The sequence below is a fragment of the Rhinoderma darwinii genome, chromosome 5, assembly GCF_050947455.1.
Source record: "Rhinoderma darwinii isolate aRhiDar2 chromosome 5, aRhiDar2.hap1, whole genome shotgun sequence".
Classification (NCBI taxonomy): Eukaryota; Metazoa; Chordata; class Amphibia; order Anura; family Rhinodermatidae; genus Rhinoderma; species Rhinoderma darwinii.
The window spans coordinates 136,600,665-136,624,786 of record NC_134691.1 but is presented as its reverse complement, the minus strand read 5'-3'; the positions used below and the strand labels follow the sequence as shown (position 1 = coordinate 136,624,786).

The window sequence follows — 24,122 nt, the reverse complement described above, 5'->3', positions numbered from 1 at the left end:
CTACCCAGTGGACCAACGAGATCAGCGGCAGGAGAGCAGCTGTAATACACAGCTGGACTCCTACCGCAACTGCCGGGATTGGTAATAACTTTGATCTCTAGAGTTAACAGCGCCATATAAGGTGTTTGACAGAGGAATGGGACTCCCTCTGTCAGTCCATCGGTGCCCTGCAATGTGATCACGGGACGCAGATGGGTTACAATGGCAGCCAGGAGCCTAAAAAGGCCACCAAGCCCTCCATGGCTATAATCCTATTAGGTAATGCCAGAGACATGGTCTAATAGGTTGTCCGTCAGTGCAATACTGACAGGCAATAATGCTTTGAAATACTAAGTATTCCAAAGCATTATACAGGCAACCAAATAATCGCTGCTTCAAGTCCCCCAGTGGGAGGAAAAAAAAGGAAAAATTATGTTTCATAAAAATGTATTAAAAAGATTCTCCACCCAAAAAAAACCAAAAAAAAAATGTTTTAACAAAAAAAAAAAAAGATTCACTATAACAAAATACATATTGGGTATTGCTATAATTGTAACAACCCAAATATAAAGATTACTTAATATATTTACTACACGACGCATGGCGTAAAGAAAAATTATGGCGGATTTGCTGTTTTTTTCCTTTCCCCTGCCAAATTTTTTTTAATAAAAATGAGTCAATCATTTACATGTACTAATAAAAATGGTACCAATAAGAACTACAGCTCATCACGCAAAAAAAAGTCGTCATATGGCTACTTAGACAGAAAACATTTTTATTGTGCAAAAGTACTAACATTTTTTAAAAAATAACATATTTACTATCACCGCATTCGGACTGACCCATAGAATAAAGTTAACATTTAACATTGCTGCATGATAAAAAATAAAAAAATAAAAAAAATATGGCGGAATTGTTATTGTTTTGCTCTCCCTTCCAAAAAAAAAAATTGCAAAAGCTAATCAATAAATTATATGTAACCCAAAACGGTGCCATGCCCTCAAACAGCTACATTGATGGAAAAATAAAAAAAAGTTATGGTTCTTGGAATGTGAGATGAAAAAAATGAAAACTGAACTTAGATGTGATGGATAACAGGTGGATCCTGCGTGTCAGAGACACGCAGGACCCACTTTCACTGAACCCTTCAGTCCTGTGGACCTGACGAGCAGCTGCTCTGTATACAGAATGCGAGCAGCTGTATCTCAAAAAGTAAAAATAATTTTAAAAAAAATAATTTGAAAGTTGCACAAAACATACTGACTGACATTGTTATATTTAAAAAAATCACTTTCAAAAGTTTACATAGTATTTAAAGGGGTTATCCCATCAGAGACATTTATGACATATCCACAGGATATGTCATAAATGTCAGATAGATGCGGGTCCCACCTCTAGGATCCGCACCTATCTCTAGAACGTGGCCCCCCACACCCCGTTCTACTGCTCTGTGTTGTGGCTGAAGCATGTGATTTCCGACAATGAATTGCGCCGTTGTGCTGCTCTGTATTGTGATTGGAGCGTGTGATTTTCGACCATGAATTACGGAAACAGCGTAGCTCGCGGAGCGGCACAACAGGGTTTGGGGGCCCCGTTCTAGAGATAGGTGCGTGTCCCAGAGGTGGGACCCGCATCTATATGACATTTATGACATATCCTGTGGATATTTAATAAATATCTCTCATGGGGAAACCCCTTTAGGGCCCAAATAGGCCCGGTCGTTGAGGGGATAAGGACATCTAGTCTGAAACACATAATCAAGCCTTTTGTGGGGTTAGTTGTGGATTTCATGACCAACCAATGACAGTCAAGTTTTATTCTACTGGATCTTTCCCGTTGCTGGATTCGCTTTTTTTTTTCATGTGGTTTCAAGTTATGAGGGTCCAGGACAGGTCGTTGTAAGTAGAACATGTTGTAACCTCATGGATCAGTGTAGTTCGCTTCACCAGATACTGCACATCTGTTATGATAAAGGTTTCTGTATTTTTATATTGGATTTTTAGGTTGGCGTGCGAGCCTGAGATCACATTACTGCATTCATTGTTTACATGTGTTAAATGAGCTGAGCTTTGTGCTTGTAAAGCAAGACTTAAAACCTTTTACCCTTCAATGACCTTCATCAAGTTGGCACTTAATGGAAAAAAAACAGCCATTATGTTATCTGTAATCCTTTTTTTAATAGATAACACGTTTCCTAGAGACAACACATAAAATTTGTATGGAGATTTTGGTTGACAAAAGACATTACACATTGCAGTTGTGATTATTGATGTCGGGTCTGGTTTCTTTAATGTTCTGTACATGAGGTTATGATTTCATGCCAACTTGACACAGTACATGTAGAGGCATTACAACTTCCAATTATAATCCATAGTGACATTCACTTTTAGAAAGCCTATTAACTATTGCAGGTAAATTTGAAACATCCAATTAAAGGGGTTGTTTTATAAAGACAACCCGGATCGTATGCCTTATTAAGGTATTTGGACATCATGGAGAGGGTGGTCCCCCGCTCGGGGCCAACCCTCTATGACACAGAATGGAAAGCCGCTTTGGCGACTCGATATTTAACAACTTTATGATTCCTTTTGATTTTCAAATTTGTCCGTATAAAATGATGGCTGTCCGTGATTTTTGGATAAGTAGTCCAGAAAAAATTAGGATGGCAAGCCTGTGCCATGCCCAAGGACATCATCTAATTCAGAGATGCAAAACTGATTTTTTTATATTTAATTTTTATTTAAAAAATCAAGACTTTGTTTTAAAAAGGGGTTGACTTTATAAGACAACCCCTTTAGACAACATCTTTTGAAATGTAAATTGAAATGCTTATATTGCATGATTAAAATGTAATTCTACACAATATCAGGTAACTACATAGCATTGCTTTAATGGGACAATGTCATGTTGAGCATACTGCCTTTTATGTTGGGTAAATGGAAGCATGTTATAGAGCAGTGTTTTTCAATGTTCCTAAGCCAAGTACCCCCTACTGAAATAAACTACATCATAGTACCCCCAAGGCCATGATCATACACGTGTTGCCTATTAAAAACTACATGACTTCCAAAAGCTCTGAAGAATTTCAGACTCAGTTCTCTTAACACTCTTCTGAGGCATATCATTAGTAAAAATCATTGCCCTTCATCAGGGAAAACTCCTGAAGCGGACTCCCCGTCCACAGCGTTGCAGACGCTGTGACCGGGGATTCCACTCCAGGAGAAGCCAATGACGTCACTGTCCATAAATGGACACAGACGACAGGTGCTTCTCCTGGAGTGGAATCCCTGGTCACAGCGTCGACAACGCTGTGGACGGGGATTCCGCTTCAGGAGTTTCTCCTGATGTCACTGTCCATATATGGACAGAGAAATCAAGCGGAGCGCTCCAGGAGCGGAATCCCCAGGCCACATAGGGATTCCGCTCCTTCAGGGAGCTACAGTGGCGCTATCTACAGGAAGGGGGGTTCTATCTACAAGAGGGCTGTGGGCTGTGTGGCACTACCTACAAGGGGGCTGTGGGCTGTGTGGCACTACCAACAAGGGAGCTGTGGGCTGTGTGGACTACCAACCAGGGGGCTGTGTGGCACTCCCTATCAGGGGGCTATGTGGCACTCTCTACCAGGGGGCTGTGTGGCACTGCCTACCAGGAGGCTATGTAGCACTCCCTACCAGGGGGCTGTGTGGCACTCCCTACCAGGGGGCTGTGTGGCACTCTCTATAGGGGGCTGTGTGGCACTCTCTATAGGGGGCTGTGTGGCGCTCTCTACAAGGGGGCTGTGTGGCGCTCTCTACAAGGGGGCTATGTGGCACTTTCTACAAGGGGGCTGTGTGGCGCTATCTACAAGGGGGCTGTGTGGCGCTATCTACAATGGGCTGTGTGGCGATATCTACAAGGGGCAGTGTGGCGATATCTACATGGGGCTGTGTGGCGATATCTACAGGGGGGCTGTGTGGCGCTATCTACAGGGGGGCTGTGTGGCGCTACCTACAAGGGGTCTGTGTGGCGCTACCTACAAGGGGCTGTGTGGTGCTACCTACAAGGGGCTGTGTGACGCTACCTACAAGGGGCTGTGTGCCACTACCTACAGGGGGAATCTGTGAGTGGCGGGCTGATGATCATTTTACTGTGAGTGGGGTGCTGTTGGTCATTTTACTGTGAGTGGGGGACTGATGGTCTTCAAGTGATTTCCCCCTCTGAGTTTCAATTGAAATTAATAGGAGGCGGAAAATACCTCCGGCGCCCGCTTGGATCTTTTTTGCCTGCGTTTTTTGCATTAGCTTCAACGGCTTAACAAAAAACGCAAAAAAAAGGTCAAACAACGCTGTCCATTCCTGAAGGAATTTTATGGCAGATTTTTTTTTGCCTTACAAAAAACGTATGTGAACATACCCTACGAGTGTAGTGCTTGTTTTTAGGTGGTTTCTGTCTTTCTCAAAACAATTTCTGGTAGGGAAGCCCTGAGGAAACTTTATTTTTCCAGTGCTGCCTCGAGTCCGAAAAGCTTGGGAAACTCTGTACTAGGCTACAGGATCACGCCGGCCTACGCAAGGACCCCGTTGTGGAGCAGCTCAGTAAGTCGTGGGAACGGGGCCTAGGTGAGTACAATTTTTGTTTGGGTGCGCTGTCTACAAGGGGGAGGTGGGGGACTGTATGGCACTGTCTACAAGGGGAGGTGGGGGGGCTGTATGGCATGATCTACAAGGAGGAGGTGGGGGATTATGGCACTATCTACAGGGAGGCTGTATGGCAAAATCTACAGGGCAGCACTATACTGTGTGGGGGCCACTAAGCGGACATTAAACTGTGTAGGGGTACTACAGGGGGCATAATACTGTGGGTACAATTAGAGGAAAAACACTGTGTCCTTGAAGGTGTTGTAATATATTATATTATTAAATATTATTATTATACTGTATGGGGGCACTAAAGGGGCATTATAATTTTTTTTATAGGGCATTTTTTTTAATGATGGGGTGGGGTGCCGAAAGATCATTTTGCACGGGGCGCCATCTATCCTAAGGCCGGCCCTGTGCGGGACTGACAGATTCAGTGTAAAGTGAACGATACAGCTGCTCTGTATAGAGAATACAGGGCAGCTGTATCTCCAAAAGTAAAAATTTTCTTATAAAAACTATTTACAAAGTTACACTAATCACACTGACTAATCTATTTATTAAAAAAAAAAACGCCCTCAAAGTTGTTCATAGCCTTTAATAGACATTGATTATACATAAAAATAACACAGCATGAAAGATATGGCATGAATCTCCTGGGGTACATGTAACGCAGGTTTAGAACCTCTCTTATAGAGCAGGAGGAGCTGAGTAGATTGATATATAGTTTTATGAGAAAAGATTGGTTACAACTTGAAATGTGCTCACATGTCGCAGTCAATTTGCGTTTTTTGCGGCAATTTGCTGCAAATTGACCGAAACTGAAATCAAGAGAGATGTCAGAATTACTGAATACTTTAGTCAGTATAATTCATTCAAATTCATTCAGCATGAACAGTCAAGTTCAGCCAAAGACTGCTGCCATTGTCACCTGCATATTGTTATTTCAGCTGTAGTAATTAAACTAGGAGGAATTCAGAATCCAACAGTGATCAAGCGGCCAAAGGCATAAATGATATTTATTCCAGGGTAAAGCAGGACACACACATCAAGGTTTTCTGCAGACAAACGAGCAAAAAATTATTTCTTGATTTTCATTTATGGTGATGTTGTTAAAGGAGAAATCTTTTCAAAATGATCCTCTGATATGTCATAGATAAATGTGAGAAGATTACATTAATGTGCTTTTGGACAACCACTGATTCACAGAATTAAAGGACTTTATGCATCACTTAAACTCGTTTGGGGATGCTCAAAGATTTATTACTGAAAATCTGACACAGCATTCTAGGCAAACTGTCATTGGTTTAAATGGCTCTTTGCCCTAGAATAATTTCTAAGTGGTGTCAACAGGGTTTAATCAATCCATAAAGACCATTTATACTGGAAATCTGTGAATATGAACAGAAGCAGTGCTTACACTATACCTATGCAATGAGACAAACTTGAGAATAGATCTACAAATAAGAAAGCAAAAATGTATTTAAAATGTTTTCAGATAACAGAAAGTAACAGAATAACTTTTCATTGGATTCAATTTACTTTCTACTGTGGGTGCTGCAATTTAATTTTCTTGTCAACAAGACTATTTGTAATTCTGACAATGTTGCCTTGAAGACCTGTGAAGGATCGGTGCACATACGCTGACGTGTACTCGGGCACTTACAACTGCATCTCCGTCACAGCTCGCTATTGAACTGTATTAATGCTACCTGTTTAGGAACACGCCCTTCTTTGTGTTTTATATATTAAAACTTTTTTTTAATAGCAATATTTTTTTAATGAGTTTTTTTTGTCTTAATATCTTTTCTATTTTTTTAGGCGAGTAGCCAAGATGAAAGAAAAAGAGACTTTGAAACTATATTTGCACACTATGATGTAGTAAGTAATACAGATAGAGTTCAATGAATCTTATGAAGACAAGGCCAGCGCACATAAGTATTCAAAATGATACAGAGGGCTCTTCTACCTCGGGTCATTGCCAATCTGCCTTTATTCTGGATACTGCCAATGCATTCTTACCCTGTGAATAATGACTGAGCTGTGTTCAATATCCAACAATCTAATTATTCAACCATGCTATGTTCCCCCTTCCTTGTCTGGAGCATTTTTCCAGTCTAGGTCGCTAAATGTTAAAAAGTAAAATGAAAAAGTGAATAAAGATTTGTGCTCTCATTCTTCAGTTCTAGATATTTCTAAGGCCGGATTTACACGAGCGTGTGCATTTTGCGCGCGCAAAAGGTACTTAATAGCTCCGTGTGTCAGCTGCGTATGATGCGTGGCTGCATGATTTTCGCGCAGCCGCCATCATTATGACACTCTGTTTGTATGTTTGTAAACCGAAAAGCAAGTGGTGCTTTTCTGTTTTCATTCATACTTTTTACTGCTTTTGCGCGAATCACGCGTGTCACACGGAAGTGCTTCCGTGTGCTGCGCGTGATTTTCACGCACCCATTGACTTCAATGGGTGCGTGATGCGCGAACAACGCCCAAATATCAGACGCCTCGTGAAACTCACAGACAGTCTGCACGGCCCCATAGACTAACATAGGTCCGTGCGAGGCGCGTGAAAATCACGCATGGTTGCACGGACCTATTATACGTTCGTCTAAATAAGCCCTAAGGATCAGGTTTCTTCAGACTTGAATCAAACATTTGGTCTTCCACTATGCTGTTTTCCTTTATGCAACAATCCAACTAAAATAACAAGCTTGCTCAGTACACATACATGCGAAACAAACGGACCCTGTGTTAATAATTTATGAATAAAATATATATGTTTTTTTTTTTTAGAGCAAAACAGGGGCCCTGGAGGGTCCTGAAGTTGATGGATTTGTGAAAGACATGATGGAACTAGTGAAGGTATTTTTGCTCAACAATAAATAAAGGACCCACATTAAAATAAAGGACCCACATTAGGGTTGTTTCAGGGTAGACATTGGTGTCATTTCACTAGGATCTCCACCAATCCAACTGCTGTGCATGACGCCAATCAATAGAATGTAGTGGCAGTGGCATGCCACTTAATGTCCTGTAGGGTCTGCTCAGCCAACCAATCAGCCGCCCAGCAAAAGCCAAGTCACCTTGATCGTACATTCTTGGACATATGTCACCTAAGACAAAAACCTTTAAAGAAAAAAGTCAAAGATAGGATCTTACCAAAATACATTTTACATAAATATTGTACAACCAGTTACTCATAAGAACAAGCAAAACAAGGAAACAGAACATGTGAAGTGAAAAATGTAAATTGCAGCTGCTAATGCAAACTCTGCAGTCAGTGTTTATGATCCAAACTATTTCCAGTAATGGTGTCACTGGTGCACAGCAGAGTCTCCAGATATCAATCCCTAGGAGCCATATGATGGGTGCCTGTGGGACACTGTTTGGAGAAAACTACGCAACAACATAAAATGCACGTTGACCAAGCATAAGATATATAACTGAACGTTATTATTTTATGTATTTTGATATTCATCTTTTATTTAGAATTAGAATGATAGATTTTTATGACTGTAGACCAGTGGTGCTACACCCAACATTGTTACGATTAGCAGCAGAACTGTTGCTAATCAATGATTTATGTTATTTCTGTGTTTTGAGTCTGAATTTGGTCACCATTTAGCTTTGCCTAGTTAATTAGGGTGGAGTTCTTTTCTTGGGCCAATACATACTTCAGGCCTGGATTACACTGGTGCTCATTATACTGTTTCGGACATGTGCTAAACTCTTTACAGATTATTTTTGGTGACTGTGATCTTGTCTATGCGTTTGTTTGTACTATGTAACCTGTTGGCCCTCTGAGAGATCTAATTTGTATTGTGGTTTTGTGAGTATCATGGGATCAGTGGTTCCACTGGTTTGTTTGCCTTTCCTATGCATTTGGTCTGCTTCCGAGCTGCTTGTCCTGCATTACTGTGGGATAGTATTCAGATAGAGTCACTGTTAATTCTTGTCCACTCTCTAATCATCTGTTTACTGCTTGCATTCTATTCATCTTCCATCCACTCTATTTAAGCATCGTCTCCATCTTCTACTACCTTCAGTATTTGGTTCCCCTCATCCACTGGTGAGTTACTTGTGCTGATTGTTTTCTGTCAGTGTTGATACGTGCTTCAACCATGTGATAGTTATTGTCTGCTATTGCAGTCTCGACCACCACCAGCGGTGTAACAAGCATATAGTGGGTGCCTTAAATGCAAAACTTGATTCTATCAAAGGGTCGCACATCACTTTCAGCCAGGGCCAGATCAAAAGGTAGGTACACACACAGGCACATGACTTCTTTTTTTATTTAGCTTTATTTGTGGTCAGCTTTTTCTCCATATTCGTTTGTTTAAAAATAGATTACATATTCTGTACTTTATGGTTGGGCAGAGCATTGCCTGACCATAATCCTGAGGAAGACAACTACACCATAAGTTTACCTACCCCAGAAGCTCAAGGGCTGCACATTTGGCATGAGGGCCAGCACTTGGGCATCACTGATGCAGAATTATCCATAATAGAGATAAATAGAACATTTTCTCCAGCTCACCGGTCTTGGCGTTTATGATCCCAGGATTGCGAACACATTCTCGAGGTGGCACTCGATTAAATCGAAGTGAACGAAAATTAATTTCAATCCAGCACTGGGTTTAAAAGCAAAAAGCTTACACTTTATTGAAAAAACTTTTTAAAACTTGCACAAGCACATAGGGGTGGATGCACAGAGCCTACGCATTTAAACCCGTACACTCGGTCTTAATCATGGTGTGTCATACAACCTGGCTATTTCACTCTGCATTTGTATCTGCAATCACAAGTATGGGAACTCCCATTACCACTTTTTGCCCAATCCCTGGCTACTCTGGTTGGGGACAGTTCATAGGAATTCCAGCCCGTTAACTGTTTGTTACTAAAACTACACAATGGGTAAATATACACCCATTTTGCTAGTGTTTTTTTTTATTATTTGTATGTAACACATGTTATATACCCGTCCCAATATTGTTTGCACATAGCTTGAAATATGGGGCATAAATGGGTGTATAATATCAGATAAGTGTATTAGTAAAAAAGTATTTGGATTATATAGTCAATGTTAGATAGTTGTTATTATCATCAAAATAATTATACTAAAGCTTCTATGCCAGAGACTGGACTGGTCGGCATGTACAAATGCATGGTGTAAACAGATATTTGGTTTAAAAACATTGATAAAATTATAATACAAGGCAATTGTTGAGCATGAAATATAATTTTCTAAAGTTACTTATGACATAAAGACTTCTTTTTTATTTATTTGTTTTCTCATAATAAGGAGCAAGCAATGTAGATCTCGAGTCAGTAATGTCGGTGGCACGGCACGGGATGTAGACCCACTGGGGCGGACCACGTAGTGGGATAGCAGTTGGCCAACTAGGTACAAAACAATGTTTATAGTCCAGAACGGGTACCTGAGGCAATGTAGACAGTAGCGGAGACACAACTTGACTTTTACTGTAGATGGCACAGTAGATGCAGCGGAAGACACGACTTGACTTTCACTGTAGATGGCACAGTAGATGCTGGAAGACACGACTTGACTTTTACTGTAGATGGCACAGAGGCATGGTAGTACGGGATACAGGTTACAGGCAGCAGGAACGGGTAACACTGGGAACTGGAAAACACTAGGAGACCATTTGTTAGACAAACTTTAGGTATACAACAACGCTCAGGCAAGGATCAAGTGGGCAGAGCCCCTTTTATAGTCCAGCAGCATTCTGGACTAATAACTGATTAATGACAGCTGGACGCTTACTAGCCCTTTAAGGCCATGCACGCGCGGGCGGGCGCGCCCTGCGCGAAACAGTCCCAGAACCCGGAAGTGCGTGCCGGCGTCTCCCTGGAGGGAGATGCTGCCGAGAACACAGATGTCTGTGGCCGTCAGCGGGTAAGTCTGAACGACGGCCCTCGGCCATAGACGTTATAGTCGGAACAGGCAGTATAATGTCAGAGGAAAAAAAAAGTGTTCAATAATGAAACATTAGTTCTTTTTTCAAATTCAAACCCTTTGGAACCCTTGTGTTTAAATGGTTTATCCAAAAGGCCTCCCTATCTAAAAGGGTATGTTTTTTATTACCCCCTCTTGCTGTAATTTTTATTTTTTCTATTGAATATGAACAGAATGTTTTAGGTGATCTATTATGGCAGAAAAGGAAATGTTTTGCTGCGTTGGAAATGCTAGACAAAGTTGGATTTCTAATATATCCAAGGTGCTCCAAAATCATAATTTTGAATTTTTGGGTAGTGCACCCTATGTATATAAGTTTACATTCCTTACATCCAAAGACATATGCCACCAGTTCACTATTACAATTGATGTATTGTTTTATGGGAAAAATCCTCCCTCCACTCGAGTTGTGAACGTTTTTTCTGGGGTAAGCATAGCACCTATGCGAACCGAATTTGAAGAAACCGTGCTGTTGTAGCCAAATGGATTTACTTTTTTTCTTATACATATAAAGATGGAGATAAGGTATTTCCCAATGTAGGGGCCCTTCTAGATACAATCCTACAGGCTCAAGTATGCCATCCAATTCTATATCCTCTCTCAAGATGGGGAGACATTTATGTACTATATTTTTAACTTTGGTGAAAAGGTTGTTATACTGTAAAACAAGAGTGGGGATTTATTCTTTGGTTGTCGTATTGTGCTTTTTTGTATCAAACAATAATTGATGTCGTGTTTTGGTATTCACAACAGATTTGGCTCTATCCAGAGTCCATTTCCTATAACCCCTTTGATCCAATCTTTGAAAAATGTGTTCCTGTTCATTGGAGAAATGTTCCGCATTGCTGCATTTCCTTTTCGGTTGTATTAATTCCCCCTCTGGTATTGATGTAATTGGATGTTTTGGGTGGCTACTGGAAGCATGTAATATTGTGTTGCCTGTTCATTTCTCTACTTTAGATTCCAGTTTCAAATCCAAAAACGAAATGGATTCTATATTAAAAGAGTGTGTCATTGGTGTTGATGTATTCCATGAACATTAGTATGGTGAACACATTTCCCTCCCAGATGAGTAGGAGATCATCAATATATCTGCTATACCAATGCACATGCCCATGGAATGGATTATCTGGGCAAAAAATTGTGAATTCCTCCCACCATGCCATGATCAGATTGGCTACAGACGGGGAGAATTTGGCTCCCATAGAAACACCCTTTAGTTGCAGATAACATCTGCTATCAAATTGGAAATAATTATGGGTCATTAAAAATTGTAAAACATCAATAATGTAACCACATAAAATTACTGTATTTCGATAAATGATGGTATATGGCCGTAAAGGCTATATCGTGTGGTATACTAGTATATAAAGAAACTACATCACAACTGAGCCATGTAAAGTTCTTTTGACATATTTTGTTATGAAACGTGGGTAATATGTGTCTGGTGTCTTGTATATATCCTGGAATTCGTCGAACCAGAGGTTGTAGGAGTGAATCTAGCCACTCTGACAATCTCTCGGTTAGGGACCCTATACCTGGGACTATAGGACGCATAGGAGGTGGATTGATTTCATTGTAAAGCTTAGGGAGGGCATGTAGAACCGGAATTACCGGATTATCGATTTTTACATAATCATGTTGTTTCAGAGTGATTAATTAAAGCTGTTTGGAAAATTGTAGTCGGATTGGTGTCCAATTTCCTATAAGTTGACACATCTGATAGCATATCAGAGATTTGAGAGCAATAAGTCATTTTATCCATAACGGCAATGGAACCTCCTTTATCTGCCATTTTTATGACAATACGAGGATTGTCCTGTAAAGAAGCAATTGCAGATCTCTGACATGCCGTAAGATTGTGTTTAGACCTATTTCTTTTTGTCAAGTCATAATTTTTGCAATTCTCTTTCAACTACCATTTGAAATTTTTCCATTGACTCTGTTCTTGACTGTAATAGATAAAAATAGGGATTAGAGGGAACAAATTTATTTGCCAAATTTGCAGTGTGTTTGTCGTCGTCATTGTCATTTAAGTCCTCCATGCAGATCACTGCAGCTTGTTTTTGAAATGTCATGCTTTTGTAGACATTCTTGTCGACTCCATTTTGTGTTCGGGCTCCAAAAACTCTTCCATTGAACTTATAGAGGGTGAGGCCAGAAAATGTCTCTTGACTGTTAGGCCTTATTCACACGGACGTGTCCGTTTTGCGCCCGCAAAAAACGCCACGTTTTGCGCGTGCAAAAGGTCCGTGTGGCATCAGATATGGTGCGTGGCTGCGTGATTTTCGCGCAGCCGCCATCATTATGAAACTCTGGTTTTCTGTTTTCATTCATTTATTTTACTACTGTAGCGCGCATCACGCGCGGCACCCTGAAGTGCTTCCGTGTGCTGTGCGCGATTTGCACGCACCTATTGACTTCAATGGGTGCGTGCTGCGCTAAACACGGCCAAATATAGGACATGTCGTGAGTTTTACGCAGCGCACATACGCTGCGTGAAATTCACTGACAGTCTGAACGGCCCCATTCACTAACATAGGTCCGTGCGACGCGCGGGAAAATCACACGCGTTGCTTGGACGTATAACACGTTCGTGTGAATAAGGCCTTAGATTCAGGCCTTAAATTCCTTCAGGAATTTTGAGACAGATTTTGACTTGCCGGCAGAACACATCTCGCATTTTTCGCTGCGTTTTTCGGCCACTGGGCCGTAGGCAGAAAAACGAAGCGAAAAATGCATTTTCTGCCTGACATTGATGTCAATGGGAGGTCAGAGACAGAAACGCCCGAAGAAAGGGCATTACGCTTCTTTTTCCCGCAAGCGTTCTTTACTGCTCGCAGGAAAAAAACGCCTTTGCCTCCCATTGAAATCAATGGGAGGCGCTTTTGGCTGTTTTTTGCCACGGTTTCCGATATGGTTTCCGCGTCAAAAAACATGCTAAAAAATTCAGTGTGAACTCCCCCTAACACCTATACTGAAGCCTTAAGACCCTTCACACAGAGTTTTTTGCAGGCAGCAAAAATCTGCCTCAAAATTCTGTCTGGAATTTTGAGGCAGATTTTCACCTGCCTGCACGCCGTTTTCCGTGCTTTTTGCTGCGTTTTGAGCGCCACAGGCAAGTTTCTCTGCCTCCTATTGTCAATTGGAGGTCAGAGACATAAACGCCCAAAGATAGGGGCATGTCGCTTCTTCCCGTGAGCGTTTTTTACCGTTCACTGGAAAAAAACGCCTCCGCCTCCCATTGAAATCAATGGGTGGCATTTTCATCAGTTTTTTTACGCATTTTCCGACATGGTTTCTGCATCAAAAAGCGTGCCAAAAAACTCAGTGTGAACTCCCCCTAACAGATATACTGAAGCCTGCCTGGCCCTGCCCTCTGCCACGTTATATAACTTCAAACTTCACACACATTACCTTAAAGGGGTCTTCTGGGCATTTTATATTGATGGCCCATCCTTAGGATAGACCATCAATATCAGATCAGTGGGGTCCGTGATTGATCGGACCATAGCGTTCGTCGCCGTGGAATTTTCCCAGTTAACAAGCACAGCACCATACACTCACGGGGCGACTGTGCCTGGGATCGCATTCAAGTGAACGGGACCGAGCTGCAATCCCAGGCACAGCTGCTACCAATGTGTACGGCGTTGTGCCTGGTAAAAACTGAAGAGGCCAAGGCCACGAATACTTCGGCCCCTTCAAAAAAGCTGATCGCCGGGTGTGCCGGGAGTTGGACCCCCACCGATCTAATATTGATAGCCTATCCTAAAGATAGACCATCAATAAAATATGTCCAGAGGACCCCTTTAACACCCTAACGATATGCCACGTACATGTACATAGAAGTCATCAGGGGGAAGTATGGAACGGGCTGAGCGCCCCCAAACTCAGTAGGTGTCGGCTGTATAATACAGCCCAGTGTCGTAGCTATAGGGGTCACAGTGGTCGCAATTGCGACCTGGCCCCAAAGCCAGGGGGCCCGTGGCCCAACGCGCCATGTCTATTATAAATTAATATAGTAACCGGGCCTATGTAATAGACTACACAGGCCCCTGTTAGTATAGTAACAATATACTTACCCTCCTCGTTCCTGAGCGCAGCTTAGGTCCAGACGTCTTTTTCGCATGTTGACGTCGTTGTGCGCCGTGCGCCGCGCACAACGTGGCGGCGCTGGATGGCGTCAAGACCTTTGCTGCGCCCAGAGCCGAAGAGAAGGGTAAGTAAAACATTACTGTCTGCTGGGCCCTGAATCTAAGCCTTCCACATGGTAGGCTTAGATACAGGGTCCAACAGACCGTATCACACATGGGCCCTGTATCTAAGCCCACCACATGTGTTACTAATGTGTTTTTTTTGTGTTTAGTGATTTTTTACAGATTCGGTTGTTGGACTACGTCAGATTCGAGTACTACTTCGATAACAACTTTTTTATTCTAAATAAAATGCTTAACGAGGTTTGCATGTTTTTTTCTTTATTTCAATAAAATATTTTTTCAATGTCTGTATTTTTTTAAAACTTTATTTTTACCTCTTTAGTAATGGCTGCTGGCTGATTGACAGCGTTAGTTACTAAGGAGGGGCTTAGTGTTAGCCGATGCAGAGGCTAAAACTAACCCCCATTATTACCTCGGTACCCACTGCCACCAGGGGAGCCAGGTATGATCCAGTTACTGACCATCTGTAGTGGTGGTCGGGCACTGGGGTGGCCGCTGGCTGGTATTATTAGGCTGGGAAAGGCCAACAACAGTTACAACACAGCAGCAGCCTAGCATTACCAGGGTGGGAAGGACCACTGTTGTTGGCCTTTCCCAGCCTAATAATACCAGCCTGCACGGCTAACATTAAGCCCCACCTCAGTAATGGACGCTGTCAATCAGCCAGCGGCCATTAGTAAGGTGGTAGTAATAAAGTTTAAAAAAATACAAGGACATAGAAAAATATTTTATTCAAATTAAAAAAAACACCACAAAACCCTCATTAACCATTTTATGGAGAATAAAAAAAACTCTGTCATTGACGTAGTACTTGAATATGAAGTAGTCCAACAACCGAACCTGTAAAAAAAAAAAGACAAAAAAATGTAGTAACACATAAAAAAGCAAAGCAATTATTATCTTAAATTTCCTGGTCCAGCGCTGGAGATGCAATGTCAGTGAGCTGTCCTATATCTAATCCTATCATGTGTGATACTGTCTGCTGAGCCATTGTATCTAATCCTATCCATAGCTATAGGGTCAGTGTGCTATAGATATGCTGTCTCCTATATATATATACAGACACATACATACATACATACACACACACACACACATACATACATACATGCATACACATGACGTTTTAAGACCTTAGTGACGCCCCTGGTTGCTAGTGCTGCATCGTTGGGTCACTTAGGAGACTAAGCGATGCAGCTGAAAGCTGCGGGACGCCAGTCATGAGAAGTTGGGGGGGCCCAAGAAGGACTTTTGTATCGGGGGTCTATGAGCCTTTAGCTATGCCCTTGACAGGGAGGGGGCTGTATGACGCTATATACAGGGGGGCTGTATGGTGCTATCTATAAGGGGGGCTGTATGGCGCTTTATACAGGGAGGGGGCTGTATGGCGCTATCTACAGGGGGGCTGTATGGTGCTATCTACAGGGGGGCGCTGTGTGGTGGAATCTACGGGGAGGCACTATATATAAGGGGCGTTTGTGTGGCACCCAGGGGAGGTGGGACCCAGTCAAAGGCCCAATCAAAAGTTCGCTATGGGGCCCAGTCTTTCCTAGTTATGCCCCTGTCTCCCCTTATTCCTATGTATTCTCCCACCTCTCTTGCCTCGTTTTTTTACATTGGAAATTTGTCTGATTTGTGTGCTTGCTGGTAAGTTTCATTGTCTGCTGTTCTCGTAGAGTGTCACTTTCAGAGCCTTCAGTGGCTCCATCTGCGGAATCCTGCTCTGTTGAACTGAAACTCACACGATGTTGACTTTGTGATCGTTTTTTAGGATTTTTATGTTTCTTTAGGATAGGTTTTGCTCTTATACGGGCTTTATCTCTTTTGCCCCAATCATATACATCACCATGGGCATAGTCATATAAATCTAGTTGAAATTTAGATTTATTTGTTTCCATTATGTTCTTTTCCAGATTTTCCAAGAAATCGTGTGGGGTTATTTTCTAAAGCTTCATAGCCTGGTACAGTTGTGAATCCAATTAGTTCCTCTTTGCTTTTATTAATAATAGACTATAAATCTTCAATCCAAGTAGGGCTTTATGGCAAAAACAAAAAAAAGTGAAACTATTCAAAGCATAATTCACCGCCTGGAAGAACGATTAAAAAGTAAGTTTATTGGTTAAATTCATAAAATTGTGGCTCTACTAGCCGTTGATGCCAGACCAGGCTAAAGCAAGAGATTGCGACACGATAGGTGGTGTGGAGTGATAAATGTCTCTTTCACCCCAAAGAAACCACCTATCTATTTATTGTATAGTAACGCTATATCTTTGCCATTAATAATTGTCTATCTAAATCCTACGCGTTTCATCATCACATGTAAAGTGATGCTTCCTCAGGGATTGATAGATTTGGATTTATTTCAAATATCGAGGTGATAACAATATAACAGCACTGGATAGCACTGTTTTTGTGCTGATTCATAGTCTCCAGACGCATGCACGGCACTGATGCATTGGCCGTACACGCGCCGGGGAAACTAAGGGCTTAATAAGGCTAAGAGCCCGCCCTCCAAAGGTAGTCCCCTAGGTGAACCGCCAATCCGCATATTACACGGCAACTAGTGACGTGCCGGAGGCGGGGTCCCGAGGGCCTAGCAACCGATGGAGGTTCCTGGACGACAAAAGCGTCCATGGTAACTGGGGGACGCTAGACGCGGCTCCTGAGTTGTCAAATGACAAAAATACATCGTATGGATATAATGGTAACATTATATCCATACGATGTATTTTTGTCATTTGATGATGAAACGCGTAGGATTTAGGTAGACAATTATTAATGGCAAAGATATAGCGTTACTATACAATAAATAGATAGGTGGTTTCTTTGGGGTGAAAGAGACATTTATCACTCCACACCACCTATCGTGTCGCAATCTCTTGCTTTAGCCTGGTCTGGCATCAACGGCTAGTAGAGCCACAATTTTATGAATTTAACCAATAAACTTACTTTTTAATCGTTCTTCCAGGCGGTGAACTATATTGAATATTGAACGACATACACTATCTAATTTCAGTGAATCTATTCAAAGCATAAGTGTCATCCACTAAAGACTCAGGTAGGATGAAGTTCAGGAGAATATAGTTGTCAGAATGCTACAAAAGTATTTCCTCAATTCTAACTTGCAGACTTAACCGCGTATTTATAAATCATTCACGTCAGAGGCAGTCTAGATTACGATTCAGCTTTAGGTTAATTTTCCATCCACGCCCAAGCTCCTATTTGTTAACTTGCCCAATATCAGCAGGATCTCTACTCCCCCCACCTACTATCAAATGACATGGAATACTTCTGACAGGATGCAATCCCATTCTAATACAGCTTCCAAACAAATGAAAGCCAATGCATCAGGCTCGAGCATAGAACTTTCTTGGATGCTACTGCATAGGTTGTTATTAGTTAGCAGACCTGTCCTACTATGATCATTTTTAGGGAATGTGTTAATTTCTCTACCTCCCCCTTCTATATCATAAGATCGTAACCTATTATTGGCATCTAAAAAATTGGTCTGCTGAGTCATTTTACTAACTACATCCAAACTAACTTAATGTTTGTGCTTATGCAATTACTCGCACTTAAAGAGGCTCTGTCACCAGATTTTGCAACCCCTATCTGCTATTGCAGCAGATAGGCGCTGCAATGTAGATAAGAGTAACGTTTTGTTTTGTTTTTTTAAAACGAGCATTTTTGGCCAAGTTATGACCATTTTTATATTTATGCAAATGAGGCTTTCTAAAGTACAACTGTGCGTGTTTAAAGTTAAAGTACAACTGGGCGTGTATTATGTGCGTACATCTGGGCGTTTTTACTTCTTTTACTAGCTGGGCATTGTGAATGGGAGTGTATGATGCTGACGAATCAGCATCATCCACTTCTCTTCGTTAACACCCAGCTTCTGGCAGTGCACAGACACAGCGTGTTCTCGAGAGATCACGCTGTGACGTCACTCACTTCCTGCCCCAGGTCCTGCATCGTGTCGGCCACATCGGCACCAGAGGCTACAGTTGATTCTGCAGCAGCATCGGCGTTTGCAGGTAAGTAGCTACATCGACTTACCTGCAAACGCCGATGCTGCTGCAGAATCAAATGTAGCCTCTGGTGCCGATGTGTCCTCGCTCGTCCGACACGATGCAGGACCTGGGGCAGGAAGTGAGTGACGTCACAGCGTGATCTCTCGAGAACACGCTGTGTCTGTGCACTGCCAGAAGCTGGGTGTTAACGAAGAGAAGTGGATGATGCTGATTCGTCAGCATCATAAACTTCTATACACAACGCCCAGCTAGTAAAAGAAGTAAAAACGCCCAGATGTACGCATATAATACACGCCCAGTTGTACTTTTACTTTAAACACGCCCAGTTGTACTTTAGAAAGCCTCATTTGCATAAATATAAAAATGGTCATAACTTGGCCAAAAATGTTCGTTTTTAAAAAAAAAACACGTTACTCTTATCTACATTGCAGCGCCGATCTGCTGCAATAGGAGATAGGGGTTGCAAAATCTGGTGACAGAGCCTCTTTAAATGGATCTGAAAAAAAAGTCCTATAGTCTGTAAAATTTTCATTGTGGTTTTGATTGAATTAAAGTGTATATTTCTAGTCTTGCGGACTCTATTTCCACATGCTTGTAATTGTTATATTGTTTTCAAAGCTGCTTAGAATGCATTTTAGCCTGACAGGTGGATTATACGTTATTTTCTTGGAAGTAGTTATGTAACTGTGTCATACATTTGCAGGATTTATATTATTCGGCTTATAGTTTATTTAATTTTAGTGATATGTATATTCTATTAAATCAACCACTGGTTACTCATCTAGCAAGATTTGATGAATGGCAGATAAACATGCTACAATATAATTTTCGCGGCACCTCATCGTCAGAAACCTCTTCTAATATGTTGCACAATCCTATAATTAATAAATTCACTAAATTGAATTGGACTTTAGAAATGTCTAATATAGCAAAAAGCCGCTGTCAGCAATTCAGTAATTTTCTGGATTAGCACAAATTTACTGTATTATATGGTTAGATTTTGCAGAAAATTGTCTATATATCTGTTACGTGCTTTCCCAACCCTGAATTTATATTCTTGATCTCACAAGCTAACATTTATTCTGCACATCTACATTTTCCAGTTCGCAAATGACTGAAGAACTTCAAATTAATGCTATTTTCTGTATAATTAAAATGTATAAAATTTTTCAATATACTACATATTTTTTATAGTTGTACATGAATATTGTGATAATATTGTATATTTTCTTTTGCCAACAGCCAAGTATCAGCGGTGTGGATCTCGATAAGTTCCGGCAAATTCTACTAAACCATTGTGATGTTAACAGGGACGGCAAAATCCAGAGGTCTGAGCTGGCACTATGTCTTGGCCTGAAAGTAAGCCCATGAGTCATGCAAAATCGGCTGCCTTGTGCCTCTTATGCTAGAACATGCTGGTTTAATGTTAACCATGTTCTGATACAGAACCTAGCCACACTGGTCATTGTGGAAGTTAGGATTATCTGCCGTTAAAATGCATAAGCAGTGAAGACACAATTGAGTGCATGACAGGCTTTTGATGAATTTAAGTTTGTTTCTACTAGAATTGTTTTTCTTCTGTTATTACAAACTAAAAGCTGTATTAAACTAATTTTTTTTCTTGAAGCCCAGGTTACACAGCGGTTTCTGCCATGCCAGACTGGCACTTTTGCACAGCTTGGTGTAAATAGTTGCATTTGGTATTTCTGTGGATGAGACAGTTGCAAATTGTTGGAAGTTTTGCTATAATGGGCATGTGAAGTTGCACTGTAGCCCCAACCTAATACCAATCTAGTGAAATATAATATGTAATTTAGTCATGTCAATGTAAATCTTGTAACACTTGCTGAACGTATGAGATTTACTACAGTAAATGGAAAAAAATGCATGTATTTAGTGCTGATGTGGAGTAATAAAGTTGTATGTTTTTTCACAAAACAACCAACTGGTTTATGTGTTTTTGTTCAAAATATACATTTTATGTGGAATAAAGGTTAGCCAGTCCATGATGATTTCCTTTGGTTATCTTTGATTTTCCACAAATAATGTCTTTTTCTTCAAGAGTGCCATTTCAGATGTACAGTATTTCACTGTAAAAAGTATCAGTAAAAGTATGTGGTCCCCGGTTCATCACACCTATATGATCTGGTTGGACATCTCATTCCACAACCATGAACGTTAAGATGGAGCTCACCCCTCTTCTGGGAAGGCTTTCCACAAGATTTTGGAGTGTGTCGTTGGCAGTGGCGGATTATAATATAGGCGTTTCGGGCGGCCGCCCGGGGCCCAAGCTTTTAGGGGGCCCATCGCAACCCGAAACGCACATCATTTTAAATCGCTTAAGGTCGGACTCACTAATGGCCGTTCACAAGAAGCGCCGCTAATGGCCGTTGAGAGGGAGGGGCGGGCGGACTGCAGCAGAGGGCAGCGCAGTGCTGATGAGGAGGAGGGGGATGGATATCAATTGCTGGATAGGACTAGCAGACGTGCGTCTGCTAGCCGTGGTAGAACACGCCCCTCTGACGCTTCACGTACCGCCAGTGAGGAACAGACGAGAAGGGCGGTGGTCGAGCAACGAGGAGGTTAGTGTTCATGTTCGTCTCCATCTTAATTTACATCTAAGTGACTCCAGAGGACTCCATGAAGGGGGGAATAACCCCCCATCCCATCCCCCATAGAGCTCTCAGGATTTCAGTATTTATTATACAGCAGGGGGGGTTTGAGCGGTGTAACTCACTGCAGAGGACTCTATGGGGGGACAATAATTTCCCTCCATAGACACTCAGCAGTGAGTTACACGCTCAAATCTCCCTGCTGTATAATAAATACTGAAATACTGTTGGCTCTATGGGGGATGGGATGGGGGGTTATTCCCCCCTTCATGGAGTCCTCTGGAGTCACTTAGATGGTTAGAACCCCCCTCCCCCATTCAGTATAATCCCCCCTTCTCATAGAGCCCTCACTAGTTACTAATATATTACAAGGGTAAGTCAAATTGTCTGACTTCTGAGGGCTGTATAGGGGGGTCTGAGCGACGGGCTCTATGGGGGGGGGGGCTACCCCCACCCCACAGAGATGTCAGAATCAGACACTCAGACCTCCCTATAGAGCCCCCAGAAGTCAGACAAACTCACCTCCCCTTGCAATATAATCCCCCCATACAGCCCTCAGTTTTCCCATAAGAAAAATGTATGACATATCCACCATCCGTAAGTCCCATAAAACTGAATGATGGTTACGGAAGCAGTGTCTCTCGCCGACTCCCTCTGATCACTAAAACTAAGCGGCGGAAGCACTCGTGTGAGCGCTGAGCCACTTGGTTTCTGTTTCCGGAAAGCTGAGCAGCTTATGTACGGGCTCATAGAAAGTCAATGAGCCCGTACACCGCTACTTTGGCTTTCCGGAAAAAGCCAAACAGAAATGAAGTGGCTCTTTGCTCACATGAGCGCTTCTGCCGCTTAGTCTCCGCACCCGGACCCCCACCCATCAAAAGTTCTGACATGTCACTATGACATGTTAGAAGTTTGTTAAAAATTGACTTACCCTTTAGGCCTCATTTACACGAGCGTGTGCATTTTGCTCACGCAAAAACTGCGGCGTTTTCCGTGCGCAAAAGGCACTTAACGGCTCCATGTGTCATCAGTGTATGATGCGCGGCTGCGAGATTTTCGCGCAGCCGCCATCATTATGACTAGAGATGAGCGAACTTCTGAAAAGTTCGGTTCGGCTAGTTCGCCGAATTTCACGAAAAAGTTTGTTTCGGACCGAACCTGTAATTTCCGTGCGCCGAGCATGGTACTGTCCAGGGTGCTGATAGAGTTAATGGGCTGCACTAACTCTTTCAACAACCTTGACAGTACATGCTCGGCGCACGGAAAATACAATTTTAATGTAATAAAAAAAAATACTTACATTCCTCCTGTCCGGCCTCCAGCGGTGACGTGTCATCCATGTCGCCGCTGCAGCCAATCACAGGCTGTAGTGGCGGTCACGCACGTCAGGATGACGTCAGAAGGCCGGCCTCCAGGGATGACGCTTCATCCCACGTGACGGCCTCTGCAGCCAATCACAGGCTGCAGCGGCCTCTGCAACCAATCACAGGCTGCAGCGGCCTCTGCAGCCAATCACAGGCTCCTCTCCTGAAATACTCTGTGCTGCCTTAAACTCTGTGGACAGGTCAGGATCCTGTTTCTTTTAAATGCTGCTGGGGAACCCGCTCGATCCATTATATAAGGCTGCGCTACAGTGCAGCATTTAAAAAAAAACAGGATCCTGACCTGTCCACAGAGTTTAAGGCAGCACAGAGTATTTCAGGAGATGAGCGTGCAGATTCAGTGCTGCTGTAAACTCTGCTCTTACCATTACGTAGCTCAGTCTGTTACCACTCCTCCACTCCTGTCCTCAATAACACCTTCAAATGATTTGCAAGTCACCACGTAATGGTAAGAGCAGAGTTCACAGCAGCACAGAGTATTTCAGGAGAGGAGCGTGCAGATTCTGTGCTGCTGTGAAGTCTGTGTGAGGGGGGCCCAAGTTGTATCAACAGCCCAGGGCCCATGGTACACTTAATCCGCCACTGGTCGTTGGAAATGTTTGTCAATTCAGTCAAAAGAGCATTTGTGAGGTCAGACACTGATGATAGATGAGAGGGCTTGGATCAAAATAAGTGTTACAATTTATCAAAAGGTGTCCGATGGGGTTGAGGTTAGGGCACTGGGCTCTGTGCAGCCACTCAAAGTTCTCCTTCATGGACCTTCTTTTGTGCACAGGAGCACAGTCATGCTTGAAAAGGAAGGGGCCTTACTCAAAGTATACAGTTGTCTAAAAAAACATCTTTGTATTCTGTAGCAATACCATTGCCCTTCATTGGAAATAAGGGACTAAGCCCAAATCTTTAGAAACAGAACCAAAACAATATCCCTCTTCCACCAAAATTTACAATTTATGCATTGCATACTGTACGTAGCATTCACCTGGCACCTGCCAACCCCAGATTTATTCATAAGACTGTCAGATGGTGAAACATGATTTATCACTCCAGAGAACACGTTTCCACTGCTTTAGAGATAGATGGTGGCGTGCTTTACACCACTCCAGTCAATACATGGTAGTATGCATGATCCTATGTGATCCTAGGCTTGTGAGCAGCTGCTCGACAGGGCAGGTCTTAGAAGTATGCGCATCATACATCCTAGCTCAAGAGGATGCTGCCACTTACATAAGTTCTTGCACAGTTCTTTAAAAAAAACAAAACCGATGTAATCCAGTTTTTCTTGCTCACTTAATTTTCTCTCTTCCCTAC

General features: G+C 42.3%; 1 protein-coding gene across 1 annotated transcript in view; it reads left to right on the top strand.

The window, feature by feature from the left end:
- SCGN (secretagogin, EF-hand calcium binding protein) overlaps positions 1-20,735 on the top strand; it is an 81,443-nt gene extending 60,708 nt beyond the window's left edge. Inside the window, exons 9-11 of the mRNA XM_075828398.1 lie at positions 6,417-6,476; positions 7,389-7,457; positions 20,063-20,735. Coding sequence (XP_075684513.1) covers positions 6,417-6,476; positions 7,389-7,457; positions 20,063-20,191 — 258 coding nt within the window. The 3' untranslated portion in view covers positions 20,192-20,735. The remainder of the gene's footprint in view (positions 1-6,416; positions 6,477-7,388; positions 7,458-20,062) is intronic.
- The last annotated feature ends 3,387 nt before the right edge of the window (positions 20,736-24,122 follow it).